Here is a 20,159-nt window from a genome sequence, read left to right on the forward strand (position 1 = left end):
GTCCTGGGGTGCCCATGACCCCCCCTTTGTCAGACCATACATTTTTTCAATAGCTGCATAAGAATATTAGAAAAGCGCCCACTGTAATTTTTCTAACTTTTTTTTTTTTAAACTAGATTGTCACCTCAGCCTCATTAGCGTTTCTATAACCTTGTATGGACTTCCTGTGGTTTGGGCACAAAAACCCAGTTTGTTAGCGTGTGTGCGGGAGAGGCGGATGTAAGTGCAGATATGTTAAATAATATACAGTGCAATATGAGCATAAAGTGCGTGAAACGCACGCAACAGGCAAACAGTCCGAAACAGTAGGCAAAGTGGTAATCGAGGAAACAGGCAGGAGTTCAGTTGAGGCGCAGACAGAATATCAGAGGCAAAATTATACAAGATCAAGGGACAAGAAACAGGAGTCAAAAAACCAGGAGGTCAACAAGGACAGGAAACAAGGCTCAGTAAGACATACTAGACGCGGCGTAATACTTCGCATCGTCCTTGCATGGGTGCAGTCCTTAAATAGCCCAAACATAGTTCATTGATTAAAGACAGGTCTTCTTTGTTAACGGTGCGCGTGCCGTTGCTCGTTAAGCGTGCGCGCAGCCCGAGGCGCGCCTTCAGGTGCACAAGCCAAGGCGCGCAGGACTTAAACAGTTCTACGCAAGCGCAACACGATCGCATTAGAAAGCATGGTCAAGCTGCCAGTGTAGCTGCAGTCTTTTTAGTTGCGAATTACGAGTATTTCCTCTTGTGTTAATAATTCGCCATGTCAAAACAAGCGAAACTTTCCTCCTTCTTTCAACGTGAAGAGAGGAAAGCAATTTATTATATATTTTTTCCATCAAAGTTGCATTTTGTGGCTTCGAAGCTAAGTTTTAGTGTGCCGTTTCTAGAACACAACATTAAGAAAACGTGGAAGAAACAGCAATAATGGAAGAGCTGGTTTCTAAGCTACCTAAAACTAGCAATGGTAATTATTTTTTGTTGCATAATGTACTCAGGCTGCCAGTCAGTGTGTGACCCTAGTATGTATCCTGCAAATGTAGATATAGTACAAATAAATTTTATATATATATACTAAAGGTGCAAAACAGGATACATACTAAAGGTGCAAAACATAAGAATACCACTCCACTGATGAGGAAATTTACAGTTTATGAGTTTTCAGAGAGTGCATGGATGTACTAGAATTTATTATAATTAATAAATATTATTATAAAAGAATCAAAAAGCCTACCAACACAGTGTTTTGTATGAGTCTTAGAGCATTTTATTAAGTCCACAAATAGAGTTTTTTTTTCTTTGATTTAAAATTTATAATACAAACCTGAAGCTTTGTATTACAGGTGAGTATTTTGTCAAGCATGCCAAGGCACTAACAACCACTGTTTTTGTGAAAAGCTGCCCATTTTGTGAAAAGCAACCACTCATCAAAGGAAATAAACCACAATTTGTGGTATATAGTGTCACATTAGCATCCAAAATGATACCACAATGTCATAGTGTACTTTGAATCCTACCCTTGGAATGTGCTGACACACAATAACACACTTCATACTGAGGGGAAAAAAAATAGTTCTCAGGTAAATCAGAGACCACCACCGCAAGAACGATCTGACTCTAGGACTGCATTAAGAATGTAAAAAGAAAAAAACCTCTTCGAGGACCATCGTGTAACCTCACCACAGCTACCATGAGAGAGAGAGAGAGAGAGAGAGTCAAAAGCCATCAACATTAATAAATCTGCTTGTCTCTCTCAGGTAAAATATTTAGAGTTCTCTGAGCCACCGACAGGCTCTGCGGCTCATCATTGGGACACTCACTCCTATAAACAGTGGGCTAATTCTAGGTGGTGAGGCTTTGATAAAATCTTCCCTCCTTGTAAGGAGATGCACAGATGAAAGCAAAACAGCCCTGCTCTCACAACTAGTGAAAAGTGCATGTACCACAGAATAATATATAAATAATTTATTAGGAAAAATAGTCAATATGCACCAGTTGAAATAACAGACTGTGAATGGTGTGGAGAAAATATGTCCTTAATGCTGGAATTATAATATAGTGCAATAAATTAGCCATGTTTGTGCTTTGTCTTTATATTTTTCACTCAGGCAAGCATAAACGCCATAGAAAGCCACTGTCTATACACTATGTGGCAGCGGGGGCGTGGTCAAGCGCCGGTCTGTGACAGGAGGGCGGAGTCAGGGAAGGTAAGTGGCAGAATCACGTCACCTGAGAGCAATTAACCTGTTTGTGTGTCTTCCCAGTGACTGCGCCCTATATCAGGAGGGAGAGCGAGAGCAGAAGGGGCTCATCCCTGGACGAGACGCTGATATATGTGTGTGTCTCTGTGCGTCCGAGATTGTTAGACTGAAAAGTGTGGCAATAAAAGCCTTGTTTCACCTGATCTCTGTCCTGCCGTCCTCTGTGCTCCACCCACCCACAGGGAAAATACTACAGTGGTGCCGAAACCCGGGATCGTGGAGCACCAAACCAGCAGCCCCATGGAATCCTCCCCGTTCGCCGATCTGGTCCACGCCCTCGCCACGGCTCAGCAAAGCCAGCACCAGGCGCTCGTCACGCTCCGAAAGGAGCAGGAGCGGCGCTTCGAAGCCCTGGTGCTGGCCCAGCAGGAAGATCGCGAGGCGTTCCGGCATCTCCTCGTGTCGGCGGGGTCCACCAGCGCTCCGGCCGCGGGCCCGTCTCCCCTCATTGTCACCAAGATGGGCCCGCAGGATGACCCCGAGGCGTTCATCACGTTGTTTGAACAGGTCGCCGAAGCCTCGGGGTGGCCGATGGAGCAGCGCGCGGCGCGCCTCCTCCCCCTGCTCACGGGAGAGGCACAGCTGGCCGTGCTACAGCTCCCCGCCGACCGCCGGCTGGCCTACGCGGACCTCCGCCGGGCCGTCCTCCAGCGCGTGGGGCGCACACCGGCGCAACAACGCCAGCGCTTCCGCGCGCTGCGACTGGAGGAAGTCGGCCGGCCGTTCGCATTCGGCCAGCAGCTCCGGGACGCCTGCTGGCGGTGGCTGAGGGCCAACAATAGCGACGCCGAGGGAGTCGTCGACCAGGTGGTACTGGAACAGTTCATCGGCCGCTTACCAGCCGGAACCGCGGAGTGGGTCCAGTGCCACCGCCCGGCGTCACTGGATCAGGCAGTCGAGCTGGCAGAGGATCATCTGGCGGCTGTCCCAGCGGCAGGACAGCAGATGGCATCGTCTCTTCTCTCCTCATCTCTCTCTCTCTCTCCCTCTCCTTCTGTGTCCCGTCCTCGCCCCATTCCCCCACCGCGGAGGCGGGGGCCGGCACCACCCCAGCCGGCCCGCCGCACCCGTGGTGCCCTCCCGTGTCTCCCTTCTGTGTCTGTCTCTCCCCCACCTCAGGTGAGTGAGCCCCAGATCACCGGTGCAGAGGGAAAGCCCGGGCCGGTTTGCTGGCGCTGCGGGGACCCGGGCCACCTTCAACAGCAGTGCACAGCAATGGAAGTGGGCGCGGTGGTTCGGATCCCCGACGCGCCAGAGGCCGCCCTCGATCGGGCCGGAGCGTATCGCATACCGGTGAGTATCCAAGGGGCTACATATCAGGCGTTGGTGGATTCTGGTTGTAATCAGACCTCAATTCGCCAAAGCCTGGTTCAAAACGAGGCATTGGGGGGAGCACAAGGGGTGAAGGTGTTATGTGTGCACGGGGATGTTCACAGCTACCCTTTGATGTCGGTCCACATTATTTTCAGAGGGGAAAAATTTATAGTGAAGGCGGCGGTTAATCCTCGCCTTACACACTCGTTAATTTTGGGGACTGATTGGCCGAGATTTCGGGGTTTAATGACACGCCTAGTAGAGAGTGGGTCCTGCCATTTGACAGGGGGAGGTCCCGGTGTCGCTTTGGCGGGAGCAGCTGTCACAGAGCCGTCTACGTCATCTCCGCATCAGAGTGAGGAGCCGCCGGCTCCTCCTCTCTCTATTGGGGAATCCCTCGCGGATTTCCCATTAGAGCAGTCGCGAGACGAGACTCTGCGGCATGCGTTTGACCAAGTGAGAGTAATCGATGGTCTAACGCTCCAGCCAAACGCCACCCCGTCCTTCCCCTACTTCGCGATTATGAAGGCTAGATTATACCGAATGACGCAGGACACTCAAACTAAAGAGCGAGTCACGCAGCTTTTAATTCCGAAAAGCCGCCGGGAATTGGTATTCCAGGCGGCTCACTTTAATCCCATGGCTGGACACTTGGGGCAGGATAAAACACTAGCCCGAATAATGGCCCGATTCTATTGGCCGGGGATTCGCGGCGATGTCCGTAGGGGGTGTACGGCATGCCGCGAATGCCAGTTAGTAAACCCAGCGGCCATTCCAAAAGCGCCTTTGCGCCCTCTACCGTTAATCAAGACCCCGTTTGAGAAAATTGGGATGGATCTCGTCGGGCCATTAGATCGGTCAGCACGAGGGTACCGCTTTATATTAGTTCTGGTGGACTATGCAACGCGATACCCGGAAGCCGTGCCTCTGTACAATATCTCAGCACGCAGTATTGCAGAGGCACTCTTCCGCGTCATCTCCCGAGTTGGAATCCTGAAAGAGATTCTGACTGATCAAGGCACTACGTTTATGTCACGAACACTGCGCGAACTGTATGGGTTATTGGGGATTAAGCCGATCCGCACCAGCGTGTATCACCCACAAACGGACGGTTTAGTAGAACGATTCAACCGCACCCTCAAAAATATTATTAAGAAATTCATAAGTGAGGACGCATGTAATTGGGATAAGTGGCTCGAACCCTTGCTGTTCTCAGTGTGAGAGGTCCCCCAAGCCTCCACGGGGTTCTCCCCGTTCGAATTATTATATGGGCGTAAGCCGCGCGGCATCCTGGACGTGCTGCGGGAAAATTGGGAGGAGGGACCTTCACAAAGTAAGAACGAAATTCAGTACGTTATGGACCTGCGCGCAAAACTCCACACGCTCACCCACCTAACTCAGGAGAATTTGCGGCAGGCCTAGGAACGGCAAGCCCACCTGTACAACAAGGGTACGCGCCTTAGAGAGTTCACTCCGGGAGATAAGGTACTCGTACTGTTGCCCACGTCGAGCTCCAAATTGATCGCCAAGTGGCAAGGACCCTTTGAGGTCACACGGCGAGTCGGGGATGTCGACTATGAGGTGAGGCGAACAGACAGGGGTGGGGTGCTACAGATTTACTACCTCAACCTGCTTAAACTCTGGAACGAGGAGGTCCCCGTGGCGTTGGTGTCGGTAGTTCCGGAGAAGGCAGAGCTGGGGCCGGAGGTTCAGAAAGGGACATTGGCATCACGTACCTCTCCGGTCCCCTGTGGAGACCACCTCTCCCCGACCCAACTCACGGAGGTCGCCCAGTTGCAGACCGAGTTTTCGGATGTGTTCTCGCCCCTGCCTGGTCGCACTAACCTCATAGAGCACCACATAGAGACGCCCCCGGGGGTGGTAGTGCGTAGCCGCCCTTACAGGCTACCCGAACACAAAAAAAAGGTGGTTCGGGAAGAACTTCAGACCATGCTCGAAATGGGCATCGTCGAGGAGTCCCACAGTGACTGGAGCAGCCCGGTGGTCTTGGTACCCAAGGCCGACGGGTTGGTCCGGTTCTGTGTGGACTATAGAAAAGTCAACGCTGTGTCTAAATTCGATGCGTACCCAATGCCTCGTATTGATGAGTTGCTCGATCGACTCGGCACTGCTCGCTTTTATTCGACACTGGATTTGACGAAGGGATATTGGCAGATCCCCTTGACTCCACTATCCCAAGAAAAAACGGCCTTTTCCACACCGTTTGGTTTACACCAATTCGTCACCCTTCCATTTGGGCTGTTTGGGGCGCCCACGACGTTTCAGCAGCTGATGGACAGAGTCCTCCGCCCTCACGCCACGTATGCGGCAGCGTATTTAGATGACATAATCATCTATAGCAATGATTGGCAGCGGCACCTCGAACATCTGAGGGCCGTCCTTAGGTCGCTGAGGCGAGCGGGGCTCACAGCCAATCCAAAGAAGTGTGCGATTGGGCGGGTGGAAGTACGGTATCTGGGCTTCCACTTGGGCAACGGGCAGGTGCGTCCCCAAATTAATAAGACGGCAGCAATTGCGGCCTGCCCGAGGCCCAAGACCAAAAAGGGGGTGTGACAGTTCCTGGGGCTGGCTGGCTATTATCGCAGGTTTATACCTAATTATTCGGACGTCACCAGCCCGCTGACTGATCTCACTAAAAAGGGGGCACCAGATCCGGTCCAGTGGACGGAGCAGTGCCAGCGGGCTTTCTCAGAGGTAAAGGCTGCACTGTGTGGGGGGCCACTTCTACACTCCCCTGACTTTTCTCTCCCTTTTATGTTGCAGACCGATGCGTCGGACAGAGGGCTGGGGGCGGTTTTGTCCCAGGAGGTGGAGGGGGAGGACCGCCCTGTCCTGTATATCAGCAGGAAGCTGTCGGTGCGTGAGGGGTGCTACAGCACCATAGAGAAAGAGTGTCTGGCCATCAAGTGGGCGGTTCTCGCCCTCCAGTACTACCTGCTGGGGCGCCCTTTCACCCTCTGTTCGGACCACGCGCCCCTCCAGTGGCTCCACCGCATGAAAGATGCCAACGCGCGGATCACCCGTTGGTATCTGGCGCTCCAACCCTTTAATTTCAAGGTGGTCCACAGGCCGGGGGTGCAGATGGTCGTGGCGGACTTCCTCTCCCGTCAAGGGGGGGGGGGAGTCGGCTGCAGGCCGGACAGCCGCCCGGCCTGAGTCGGGCGGTGGGGGTATGTGGCAGCGGGGGCGTGGTCAAGCGCCGGTCTGTGACAGGAGGGCGGAGTCAGGGAAGGTAAGTGGCAGAATCACGTCACCTGAGAGCAATTAACCTGTTTGTGTGTCTTCCCAGTGACTGCGCCCTATATCAGGAGGGAGAGCGAGAGCAGAAGGGGCTCATCCCTGGATGAGACGCTGATATATGTGTGTGTCTCTGTGTGTCCGAGATTGTTAGACTGAAAAGTGTGGCAATAAAAGCCTTGTTTCACCTGATCTCTGTCCTGCCGTCCTCTGTGCTCCACCCACCCACAGGGAAAATACTACACACTATTAATGTTATCTAAAATAATCTAATCAACAAAGAATTTATGCACTACCCCACTGTCTCATGTCACATTGTTATTGAATTACAGTATGTTGTAATTACAACTGACCCAAATTTGGCTCTCTCCTCCCCCATGTTTAATTAATGCTGTTGTAGTACATTAGTTTTCTGGAGAAAAATGAAGTGTCACACCTTTCCCACAATGCAGTTGCAATGCTTTAGGGTTTTGAGGGTCTCATGAAGAAGAACCACCTTAGCAAGCTTACATACTCTCTGCGGCTTTGTATTGGCCATCACGCATGAGTACTCTAGCACTGCAGGTGGCACAATGACTACAGGAAGAAAACTGCTGCTCCTCAAAGTCATACATCTTGTAATAAATAATACCTTGGACATGCCTCATTTGTAACAACAAATCACAGGCTTCTTGCACAGCATTTTCCCAGCTGCCATGTCAATGGCACAGCACAAAGTCCGTTTTCTCTTCAATTACACCATATTGTTCATGGAAGGCACCAACATGTACACTGAAGTAGACCGAGGCTTTTATCTGATAGGTTCAGTCTGAATTTGGGGTTAAATATACACTACTGAAATCCTGAAATACCAATGATGCTGCCCTCTCCTGCTCTTTAGACCTGCCTGATCCATCCTGATGCCCTACCTCTAGCTGGAGTTCTCATCACTTCGCTCCTGTGAGGATTGCCCCATATGTACAGCCCCTGGTCTATCCTGATGTCCTACTTCTGGCTGGAGTTCTCACCACTTCACTCCTGTGAGGATGGCCCCATATGTACAGCCCCTGATCCATCCTGATGCCCTACTTCTGGCTGAGGTTTTCATTGATTCACTCATGTGGAAGATGGCCCCCATATATACAGTCTAAAAATACACTTAGAAGATGGCTCCGAACACATACAGTTTTGCTATGATGACTCAGGACTACAATTACCATGATAACTTTAGGACTGCAGTGATCATGAACAATCTTGCACTCAAGTCTCCATCAATGAACAGTCGATAACTTCAACAACATAACCTGTGTCCGAAAACACTCACTCGTTCACTATTTCCTACTCACTGTATAAGGAATTACTATATAGAGGACTACATAGTGAGCTCACTGGCAAAATGAAAAAAAAAAACACTTTCGGACACTACTCCATTGCGCCATTATTTACGTCATGACTGTTGCACAATTAAAACGTGCCAGATCAGTCGGCTGGTGGCTTTTCAAAATAATAAATGCATGCATGTATTTTTGTGATAAATACTTATTATACTGAGCATATTTCCCACATTAATAAATACAGAGTACTTTGTGCCTGCTGCATCTTTCAGTTCTTTTAAATCAAGGGTGAATACTTTCTTCTTTGCCACTGCCTTTTATTAAGTCAAATTTGAGGCTTTTGATTTGATTTCTTTCAGCGTGACTGCAATGCATGATGGTATATATTGCTTGGTTAGTAACCATCACTTGTACACTACTTTTCATGATGCATTATGGGATACTTTGAGTGCACTATATAGAGTGTAATAATTCTCACTATACATTCAGACAGCACTACAAAATGGTGAACTTACTATGTAGTCCACTATATCGTGAGTAAGGAGTGATTTCGGACACAGGGATAGACTTCATGTTAAACCTGTAATGAATTTCCTGGTTACACAGTTGTACTTTGTTAAGGACACACTTAAAGAAGCAAGTTATTTATAATCATGCTATCTGTTATCACCCAGATGAGGAGGGGTTCCCTTTTAAGTGAGGTTCCTCTGAAGGGTTCTTCCTCATGTTGTGTTAGGGAGTTTTTCCTTGCCACCATCACCTCAGAGTTGCTCATTAGGGATAAATTTATTAGTTCATATGTTTAAAATCTTTATTTTTCTGTAAAGCCACTTTGCTACAAGGTCTGTTGTTAAAAGCGCTGTACAAATAAACTGACTTGACTTGACTAATGCAGTTTGTATGAATCAACCCAGAAGTTTTCCAAACCCAGTTCGATTAGTAATTTATTATCGTGTATTACCCTGAACTTCTGCTGTTTTACTTCAGAGTTTTTAAAAGCATGTTCATGTAAAGATAAAAGACCAGTGATTAACTGAAAAAGTCAGAGACAAAAAGACCTAGACAAAGCATTCTGTTCTCACTGTGAAGGGCAAATTTGGTAATAAAATCTCATGCTATTAATCTCTTCAGTCATCTTAAAGTGTATTACACAGTAACTACTATGAATTATTTGGTAATGAAACTAATAGGAAAAGTATGCTGTTTAATGAGCGAGATGAAGTCTAGTCCTGTCCTTTTAGAGGTTATGCAAAGCTCCCTTTATTTCAAATCAACAGAATATTATGATATGTTTAAAGACTGTAGCAAGTGTGTGTGTGTGTGTGTGTGTGTGTGTGTGTGTGTGTGTGTGTGTGTGTGTGAGAGAGAGAGAGAGAGAGAGAGAGAGAGAGAGAGAGAGAGAGAGATTACATCACTTAAGTTTTTTGCCTGCTTTACTTTGATAAGCTCCTTCAGGGTTTGATAAGTTAAGGCTGTTGTATTTGTACTATAATGTCTATAGTGCACCTTTATTGTTTTTCATAACTGTGACAATAAATTTCTACTCCACACCAGACTCATTCAGTCACAAACATTTACACTAACCTTGAGCTGGCAATTTCTGCTTTCTGTTTGGCAATGGCAGCGGCCCTCTGCGCTCCCTCAACACTCCTTTCCACTTTCTGTTTGACCTTGGTGCCCTTCAGTTGAATCACCTTCTTCCTCACAGCCTTCACCAGCACGTTGTGTACATACTTGCCCTCTTCTCTACCGCCCTCAGCAAATGTAGTGCAGCCATAGCCATGCCGTTGGTTATCCAGCCATTCGCCCTCATACTTGAGGCCACTGGAGCGCTCACTGATACCATAGCCTGACCGCTTATCATTCTTCCACTCACCCATGTAAACCTCAGTGGTGGTGGCATCAATGTCAGCCTCGACAGGTGGGAACTCATGACCCTCGCCCTCTACTTCACTGTCACCCATGCTGATGGTGGAGTTGGCATCACTAGTTGCTGAACTGAGGGCTGACTCGCTGCGCAGGAAGCTGATCTTACTCTTCTGGCTGGAGAGGGATGTGCGGGATTCCGACTTGGTCAGCTTGCCCAGCAGCGAGCTGCGACGGAAAAGGCCCCTCTTCTTTGGCTTGGCAAGTTCAGGGTCACCATGTAGGCTGAGAGCAAAGCCACCACGTGAAGGCCCCATAGGCATCGACAAGGTGACAACAGTCTCTTTGCCTGAGGCATTTGTGGTGGTGATGATGGGAACATCCTGCTGCAGCAACGTGCCATTGCTGTGCTCGCTACGCAGTGAAGTTAGTGAGTTACGCAAAGGAGAGCGCACTACAGCGGCCATACCATATGGAACACTCTGACGCACACCATAGCCATGTCGCATTCCACCAGTAAACTGCCCTTGGAAGGTACCTGTCAAGACAAAGTCTAATGAGCATAAAACACTAGTAGTATATCAGAGCAATAAAGTAATTCAGCAGTTAATATTCTGCACTTGTGATCAGAAGGTTGTGAGTTCAAATCCCAGAACTGCCAGTAACCCCAATGAGGCCCTGTTGAGCAAGGTCCTTAAGCCTGAATGCTCTAGGTGTACTGTTTGATCACTGACCCTGCATTCTGAGCCCAGAACAATCCTGTAAATATAGGGAATAGGCACATTCATTCATGTTCAGTATCATGCTCTGTGTTGCAGGGGATCCAAAGCCAATTCTGGAAATGGGAAAAGTTAGAGTGCATAGTACATTAAACCAAGGGTTCTCACTGGGGGGTCCTCCAGAGGTCCATTAAGCAAATCAAGGTGGTACTTGATTTAACATTTTTTTATTAGTGGTAATGAAGTCAAGACCCACCATGATCAAGGTTCTTATACAGTATATTACTGAGTTCTCATAGTTAATGAGGATATTTGGCTAATTATGAAATTCAGTGGATTTAATCTAAATCTCAATAAATCAAAAACAAATACAACTCCAATTCCAAACAAGTTGGGACACTGTGTAAACTAAAACCAGAATGTGATAATTTGCAAATCATGGAAACCCTATATTTCAGTGAAAATAGTACAAATACAACATATCAAATGTTGAAACTGAGAAATTTTATTGTTTTTCTGGAAAAATATATGCTCATTTTGAATTTGATGTCAGCAACGTGTTTCAAAAAAAGTTGGGACGGGGCATGTTTATCACTGTCTTACATCACCTCCACTTTTAACAACACTCTTAAATGTTTGGGAACTGAGGAGACCAATTGCTGTAATTTTGAAAGAGAAATGTTGTCCCATTCTTGCCTGATATACAATTTCAATCGCTCAACAGTTTGGGGTCTCCTTTGTCATATTTTGTGCTTCATAATGCGCCAAATGTTTTAAATGGGAGACAGGTCTGGACTGCAGTCAGGCCAGTTTAGCACCCGGACTCTTTTACTACGGACCATGCAGTTTCAATATGTGCAGAAAGCGGTTCGACATTGTCTTGCTGAAAGAAGGAAGGCCTTCCATGAAAAAATATTTTGTCTGGATGGCAGCATATTGCTCTGAAACGTGCATATATCATTCAGCATTAATGACGCCTTCCCAGATGTACAAGCCACCCATGTCATGTGCAATAATGCACGCTCATACCATCACAGATGATGGCTTTTGAACTGTGCACTGATAACAAGCCGGATGGTCCCTCTCCTCTTTAGCCTGGAGGACGTGGTGTCCATCATTTCTAAAAAGAATTTCTACGTTTGAGTCATCAGACCTCAGGACAATTTTCCACTTCGCCTCAGTCCATCGTAAAAGAGCTCAGGCCAAGAGAAGGTGGCGGTGTTTCTGGATATTGTTTATATCTGGTTTTAACTTGCATTTGTGGATGCAGTAATGAACTGTTTTCACAGATGATGGTTTTCTGAAGTGTTCCTGAGCCCAGTGATTTCCACGACAGACGTGTCTGTGTTTATGCAGTGTCGCCTGAGGGCCTGAAGATCACAGGCATCCAATGTCAGTTTTCAGCCTTGTTTCTTGCATACAGAGATTTCTCCAGATTCTCTGATATTATGTACCATAGATGATGTGATCCACAAATTCTTTGTGATCTTACATTGAGAAACATTATTCTTAAATTGTTGCACTGTTTTCCCAAGCAGTCTTTCACAGAGGGGTGAACCCCTCCTCATCTTTACTTCTGAGAGACTCAGCCTCTCTGGGATGCTCTTTTTATACCCAATCATGTTACTCACCTGTTTTTTTGTTTTTTTGTTTTGGGGGGGGGTTGTTTTGTTTTTAGCATTCCGCAACTTTTTCAGTCTTTTGTTGCCCCGTCCCAATTTTTCTGAAAGGTGTTGCTGACATCAAATTCAAAATGAGCATATATTTTTCAAAAAACAATAAAATTTCTCAGTTTCAACATTTGATATGTTCTCTTTGTACAATTTTCAATGAAATATAGGGTTTCAATGATTTGCAAATCTTCACAGTCTGTTTTTATTTATGTTTTACACAGTGTCGCAATTTTTTTGGAATTAGGGCTGTAGTCTATAAATATTGCCAATTTGGACCTTATGTGTTCTGTCAATAAAATGTCCAGTACTGAAAAGATCTATAGCTCTAATATGTAGTCAGAATATTATTGTACACACTTATGTAACAAGCTTAATATTTGAGTAGTTGGACTATGTTCATAATACACATCATATGAGGGTCCTCAGATCTTATTTTACATTTAAAGGAAATCCTGGCTGTACAAATTACAAAAACAAGACAAGAAAACGATTTCTGCTGAAGCCAGTGTCCCATGGTGATCCATATGTACTACTTCCTGTCCTCAGCTGCAACCACAATAGACAAGCATGTTCTCATGACAAATTCTAGCGCCACAAACCACTTACGGTTATTTAGTGTGTCCCTGAGACTCGAGGTCAAGCAACACATTTGTGTTCGTCATTTCTCGGGCATAGGTAAGACACGCCAGAAAGATATTGTCTGAACACTTTGTCCTTCTACACAGTGTTTTACACCCTGCTAAATGTGATGGCTCATCCTTGTATAGACAAACAGTCTTAGAAATAAAAGTTTAATGTTTATACTGATAGATATTTTGAAATATTGTAGTTACATTTCAATTATATTTTCTCATTAAACCCTTAGCAGCATATTTTCGCTCTTGTGCTTTCACATCACAGTTCTTCATAATTTTTTGAGTAAACAACCAATATGAATTAGGATAAATAAAGTCTAATATTATAAATCTCTAACAGCTGTGTGATAACGGCTACAAAATATACCACTAAACACTGATGGAAAAGTAAGCTGCCAAACAAGCGTCTCTACATGATTATTTTGATGTTTTAATATGTTTGATTTAAAGTGTTAGAAAAACTGCTACTGTACATCCCTGATACTTTGCTTTTGTGCTCCAAACTAACTTAAAATAAGTTTGTCCCATTTACCTTCAGTCACCTGATTTTACTGAAAAAAAATTGAAAGAATGCAAATATAATATAGACCCCTTTCACATGACATCACCGCGCCACGAGATTTTGTTAGGCGCCATATTGGAAGACCAAGTGCATGCACTCACAGTACAAAACAAAGTACGAGCGAGAGTAAAGTGACACGATGGATAATAATTCTGGTTATGTGAGTACATTACCAGTTGCGGAAAGGGCACGGTATGTGGAGAAACTGGCTGTGATTGATGGGTTTGACCCATATGATAAGACTCGGGGCAAGGGAGAATGGAAACATAAGGAGGACCTGACACCAATTCTGCCATCCGTTTGCTACCCAGACATTGTAAACTATTTGTTGTTTACACCCAGTGCCTACACTCAGTGTTCAAACTATGCCGATATTTTCGGGGGGCCCCTTTTTTTCCCTTGGGTGTGTGTGTGCTTGCGCTTGTCTCGGAGCGCGGATCTCCAAACACATGAGAAGCCTATCTTACGCACATATCACGCGGACTCCACACCTCCACACACGCATCGCGTCTGAAGTCATAACTCATCAGGGGAAATCGTGTCCGCATTGGCATGTTCAAAAAACAACCTCACGTCAACAATGATACCACACGCAAGAAAAAAAAAGTCAGGCTACTCAACAACCAACCTGGCAGCAGCGAGCAAGCCCCAAACCATCCTAAATTATTATTATTATTATTATTATTAAATTGTAGAAGTCTGGGAGGCTTGCTCCCCATACAGTTATCAACTTGGGGCCAATTTAGCATGTTTTAAATCTGAATTTCTTGCGTTTGCTTACCTCAAAGTGTCCGCAGATCATGCACAGACTTATCCATTATATCCACAGTTTTTTGCCAAGTCTCACACAGGTTTCTTTCAAGTCTACTGTTGGGCCAATAAATCATAAATAAAACAGCTCAGATTTGTTTGTTTAAGTCGTTTGCCACTCCACTTTATTCTCGTGGGTTCACATACCGCTGCCGTTATTATCCCCTTATCACGAGTTTGTTGATCTTCCAAAATGGCGCAGGGTCTGTTTACTTCCGGTTTCGGGTGACGTCAGTGAAAGGGGTCTATAGTCATGCTGATATATTTTCCCCCTTTGTCTTAAAATATGGTAATATTCATTTTGTCAAAGTATACTATATACTCTGGCCTACATAGTAAAGACGTCTTTACCTCATTTCTTCACTTCTTTTGACTTTATTTCCAGGGAAAAACACTAAGGAACGGGGAGAGGAACACTGGGATTTTACATTCACCCCAGACTCTCAACCACACAAAGTGAACAGAATTCATTACAGTTTTAATTTGTAAACCCCTGCTCCCCTTTCCTTTGGCAAACATGCCTTAGTGATGGGAATTTACCCAGCAGGCCATCTGTGATGCCACCATGGTGCCACCGTTATAATCCGTTAAGTGACAGGGTTTCTATCAGAACCCATTACTCTTTATACTGTTCTTCTCTGAAGAACAGCCACCTTTAAAATTCTTGCACACATATAAACACTGGAGGATGTGTTATACTAACATTGGGCTTCTTGCTGTGTAAGGATCTCCATAATTTAACCTGAAGTTTTGGTTCTGTTTTAAGTTAAACACATAGCAAATGACTGATGGCCCAGTACTGACCCACACTTACCCCTCCATGTAGTCCATATACCACAGCGAAACGACAGCAATGAACACATCCAGATCTGACTGCCAGATCACAAACACTACACCACTTGGTGAAGACCATATCTCAGGAATGACAAGAACTAAAATCTACAATTGGACCACTTTCATTTGGTGAAGACCACTTTCATTTGGTGAAGACCATATCTCAGGAATTACAAGAACTAAAATCTACAATTGGACCACTTTCACTGTCCTGACTACTACTCTACTTCACACATCACTACTCACTTCACTAGTTGTTGGGTTTCCTGTGGTGGCAGGCATGCACGCACAGGACTGAAACCATCAGAAAACATCTCGATGGGTTTCTTTATGTATCCACATTCTATGCCTATGGGGCTCTGCTCACGCGGGCCTTTGGCCCGCGCAGGAGCTCTACTATTAATAACTATTCATGGGCCCCTGGGGGTCCTCAGAAACCATTTTGTAGAACCACTACCATAGTGAACATGGTTTCCAGTCTGGAGTTGTTTTCACGTGTGTTCTCTATGTCAGAGTATAAGATGAAGATCTTCTATGAACAAGCCTGCAATGTCCATTAGCATGTTTCCTTCAGGTTTCACTATAGCCACTACTGTATTTCTAGATGTCCTGTGAGATTCATATAATCCTATACTCTCCTCCTATTGGTGGTTTTCAAATGAATGTCATCGCAGTGCTCATACATGTTTAGGTTACTCATAGGTTTTCATTGAAAAAATTCTATCACTGCCACAACTTTGCCAACAGCTGTCTTTGGTCACATTTGGCATTAAAATTGGCCACAGCAAACATGTTATATTATGCTTTCTAAGACTGCAGATCAGTAATTATTTTACAATGTGCAAGTTTTGTCTGTGACAAAAAAAAAAAATTGAGCCAAAGTCACATAGTGTAAACAGTGTACACCGATGACAAAGTTTTGGCAGTGTCAGAAATTCCTAATTAAACTCGAAGGGCAATTGGTAGAGTGTATACCTCCACCAAGCCACATATTATCAACATCAAAATCAAATCACTTGAACCGAGGATAATACTAAAACTGTACACCAAATTTCATCCAAATCCATTCACTACTTTTTGAATTATGTTGGGAACAAGTAAATAAAAACTCCTGGATTTGCATACATATCCAGATTTGTATCAAAATCTAATCAATTATTCCTTGACCCATGGCCTACCTTTCCTCAGAATTTAATCAAAATCCATTCACTACTTTTTGTGTTACACTGGAAACACACAAAAATTAAAAACAAACAAAGAAGGTGGAGGTAATTAGACATTAAATTAGAGCGTTACTATACAAAGCTTGTCTAAAAGTCACCAAAAGGGGGATGGCATAAGATTATGCTAAACTCACATGACACATGACAGCTACAAATATGGTGGTGGCAATAGTGATACCAAAAAAAAGAAAAGAAAAAGTATTACCCCAAACTCACTTTGAAAACTGTTCCTGTTTATGACCATTGTTTGCACAATCTTGAATTACACTGATTGGTGACGTCCAGCAGAATGCACTAATCACAGGTTTAATCACATGTCTATACTCGGATGATTTCCATTGTATAATCTTTCCATCATTATAATCATCCATCGTATGGAAAACACAATTTATTGAACGGTCTGTTACAGAAGTCAGTCACGATTTTATTGGGATCATAGCATATGGTCATATCAGTGTGACAAGTAACATTCTGAAATCACAGTAGGTATAGAACAGGTTTTTCATAAGACACTTCTGGATCTTCACTGTAAAACCCGATAAGGTCACTGAGCTCAAAAATTTTATTGAAACCGATTACGTAAAAATTTTTGAGGTAAGTAACTTAAATTTTTTAAGGTAAGATTTCTTAAAAATTACACTATAGTTACACTTAATTGTAATTTTTAAGAAATCTTACCTTAAAAAATTTAAGTTACTTACCTCAAAAATTTTTACGTAATCGGTTTCAATAAAATTTTTGAGCTCAGTGACCTTATCGGGTTTTGCAGTGTGCAATGGAACAAAATCTGCACAAAGTTCAAGACTGCAGATCTCAACTCATGACCAAAGACTTGTTCTTCCATGTGTTACAGGGTAAACCTGGGTTTGGGGCATGCGTTCTTTTAATCATCATCTCCGGGTTCCCTGCTACAAATAATTCACTTTGGAGCAGCAGTGGAAACGCAAAACAATTAGATTTTTTTTTTAAGGAAGAAAAAACTTTTCTACACTCTAAAAAATAAAGGTGCTTCAGTGGTTCTTCAAATCTCTGGATGGTTCCATGGAGAGTCAAAACTCTGTGATGAACCATTACATTATGCGAAAGGTTCTTCACATTGGAAATGGTTCTTCAGAGCCTGGCATTCTCTTACCATTTGCTGGTCAATGCACATAGGCTATGTTTACACAAATCTGTCTTCACTGCTCAAACACATGGTTTAAATGGTTCTTTAAAGAACTGTTGCATGAAGGGTTCTTTGAAGCTCTGAAAAAGGTTCTTCTATGGCATCGCCCTGAAGAACCGGTACTGGCCCCATTATTTTTTAGAGTGTAGCTTGGATAGAAATGCACCTGTTAACTGAGGAAAGGTGAGTTCGGAATACGTTTTTATTTTCTAAACTCACCGCCATCCGCGTAGGTCTCGGTACCGTAGCCGTCCTGCAGGCCGTTATTCCACGTGCCCTCGTATTTGGCGCCGCTGCCGAGGCTCATGCGCGTGCCGTACCTGCCTTTGAAGCCGTGCGTCCACTCGCCTTTGTACACCCAGTGGCCTTTGGTTTCGATGCCCAGGCCGTGGCGCTTGCCTTGAGCCCAGTAGCCTTCGTACGTGTTCCCGCTGGGCCAGGTGTACACCCCGACCACCTCGAAACCGTAATTCCACGAGCCGGAGAACTCGCCTTGACCCTTCGGACCGGTGCAGATGCCGTGGCCGTGCGCTTTACCGCCCTCCCAGCCGCCGCAGTACGCGCCGCCGTCATCGAACTCAAAGCGACCTCCACTCATCCTTCTTGAATGGGGGAAAAAAAAACCAACAACTTCAAACTTGGACTGAACGTGTGATCTTTTCCAAAGTGACGTTAAAGTGTTAAAATATGTATTTCCGCCAAGGGGAAAAGTCTTGTTCTTGAACCTCGGTCATTGTCGGTGCGTCCGTTCGCAGGCGCGCATCTTCTCTACACAGCTGTTCTGTTTTATCCCAATTCCTGTTTTGTTTTGTTTTTTTGTTTTTGTATTTTTGTTTTTCACCACCACCACCAACAAAAAATCCACAGGTATTTCCCCTCCTTGAGAAACAGAGCGGATGTGACTAGGGAGAGGGAGTTACTTTGCTTTAGTTACATGGTTTGGTTTTTTTTTTTTTTTCAAGGTGAGTACTATTGAGTCGAATTGGTGAGCCGGTGGTCTTTCCATGGCTCTCCCCTCTCCCTGTCTCCCCTCTTTTCTCCACAGAGCTCGGTTAATGTTCCAGCACTCCCAACAAGGATAACCAGACCCCGACGCTGTATCCAAAAATACAGCCCAATCCTGCCCCGGCTCCAGGGCCCTGCTCAACGCCGTGCCACACTGAGGGGGGTGGGCAAGCATGTGGCCATATCAGGTTCAGTTAAATCTGTGCCAAGCTGACTGGGTGATCCAAAGAAGTTGCATTTCATGAATTTTAGATGTGAAAAGGTGATAATCAAATGTGTTGGACTAATGTGTTGAACTGGGACCTGGGCCAAATTATTATTCCTTCCAAAAATATGCACAAATGAATTAATTATGGCTGTTTATAATAATAATAATAATAATAATAATAATAATAATAATAATAATAACTAGAAGGGCACTTGGGAGAGTGCATATCTCCACCAAGTCATATACTCTGATTTGCATCAAAATCTAATCAATTGTTCCTTGGCCCACATCTCACCTTTCCTCAAAATTTCATCAAAATCTGTTCACTACTTTTTGAGTTACATTGAGAACAAACAAACCAACAAATGGAAGCGAAAACATAACCTATTCAACACAGCTGGCACAGGTAATTAGAAAGTGCTTTTTGAGTTACTTTTTGAGTTACGTTGGGAACAGACCAAAAAAATTCCTGGATCCGCATACATATCCAGATTTGCATCAAAATTGTTCCTTGGCCCACGGCCCACGGAACAACTGATTAGATTTTGATGCAAATCTGGATATGTACCATGTGGATCCAGGAATTATTTTATTTGTCTGTTCCCAACCTTATAATAATAATAATAATAATAATAATAATAATAATAATAATAATAATTGGCTGTTTAGCTCTGGGAGATCTTATACCGAAAGTACCCCAAAGGAGCAAGTCATATCCTATGACTAAAGGTCCTTTGGGGGTTGTCCATCTCTTGTATCTAGCACCTTCCTCAGAACCCTTGCTGTTCCTAACAAAGCAGTCTTCTGCAATAAGCCTATATTGATCAAAATTCCTATCTTCTCAAGCCACTCATTCAATTTCTTTGTCACCATACCCAGAGTACCTACCACTACACGGACCACTTCTACTTGCCTTATTCCCCACATTTTGGTGATTTCTCTCTTTAGCTCTTGATACTTTTCGATCTTCTCTAGTTCTTTTTCATGTAAACTATGGTCTCCTGGTGTCAATAATCACACACCTATTTTCTTTCTTTTCAACCACAATGATGTCTGGTCTCCTTGTCTCAATCACATGATCACATTGTACATTGATGTCCCACAATATGTTAAACCATTCATTTTCAAGGACCCCCTCAGGTTTGTGCTCGTACCATTTCTCATATCTTTCCATGTTGTATCTCCCACACAGCTTCCAATGCACAAGTCTTGTGATAATAATAACAACAACAACAACAATAATAATAATAATAATAATAATAATAATAATTATTATTATTATTATTATTATTATTATTATTATTATTATTATTATTATT

General features: G+C 44.5%; 1 protein-coding gene across 5 annotated transcripts in view; it reads right to left on the bottom strand.

The window, feature by feature from the left end:
- jph2 (junctophilin 2) overlaps positions 1-18,662 on the bottom strand; it is a 51,126-nt gene extending 32,464 nt beyond the window's left edge. For all 5 annotated transcript variants that reach the window (XR_009656102.1, XR_009656100.1, XM_060937535.1 and 2 more), the window contains exons 1-2: positions 17,847-18,662; positions 9,725-10,544 (exon numbers count right to left, since the gene is read on the bottom strand). Coding sequence is in view for 3 of the 5 variants with exons in the window: in XM_060937535.1 (XP_060793518.1) it covers positions 9,725-10,544; positions 17,847-18,225 (1,199 nt within the window). In the remaining 2 variants the exon portion in view is untranslated. The remainder of the gene's footprint in view (positions 1-9,724; positions 10,545-17,846) is intronic.
- Positions 18,663-20,159: the final 1,497 nt, after the last annotated feature.

This window comes from Neoarius graeffei, chromosome 13 (assembly GCF_027579695.1).
Source record: "Neoarius graeffei isolate fNeoGra1 chromosome 13, fNeoGra1.pri, whole genome shotgun sequence".
In the NCBI taxonomy this organism is placed as follows: domain Eukaryota; kingdom Metazoa; phylum Chordata; class Actinopteri; order Siluriformes; family Ariidae; genus Neoarius; species Neoarius graeffei.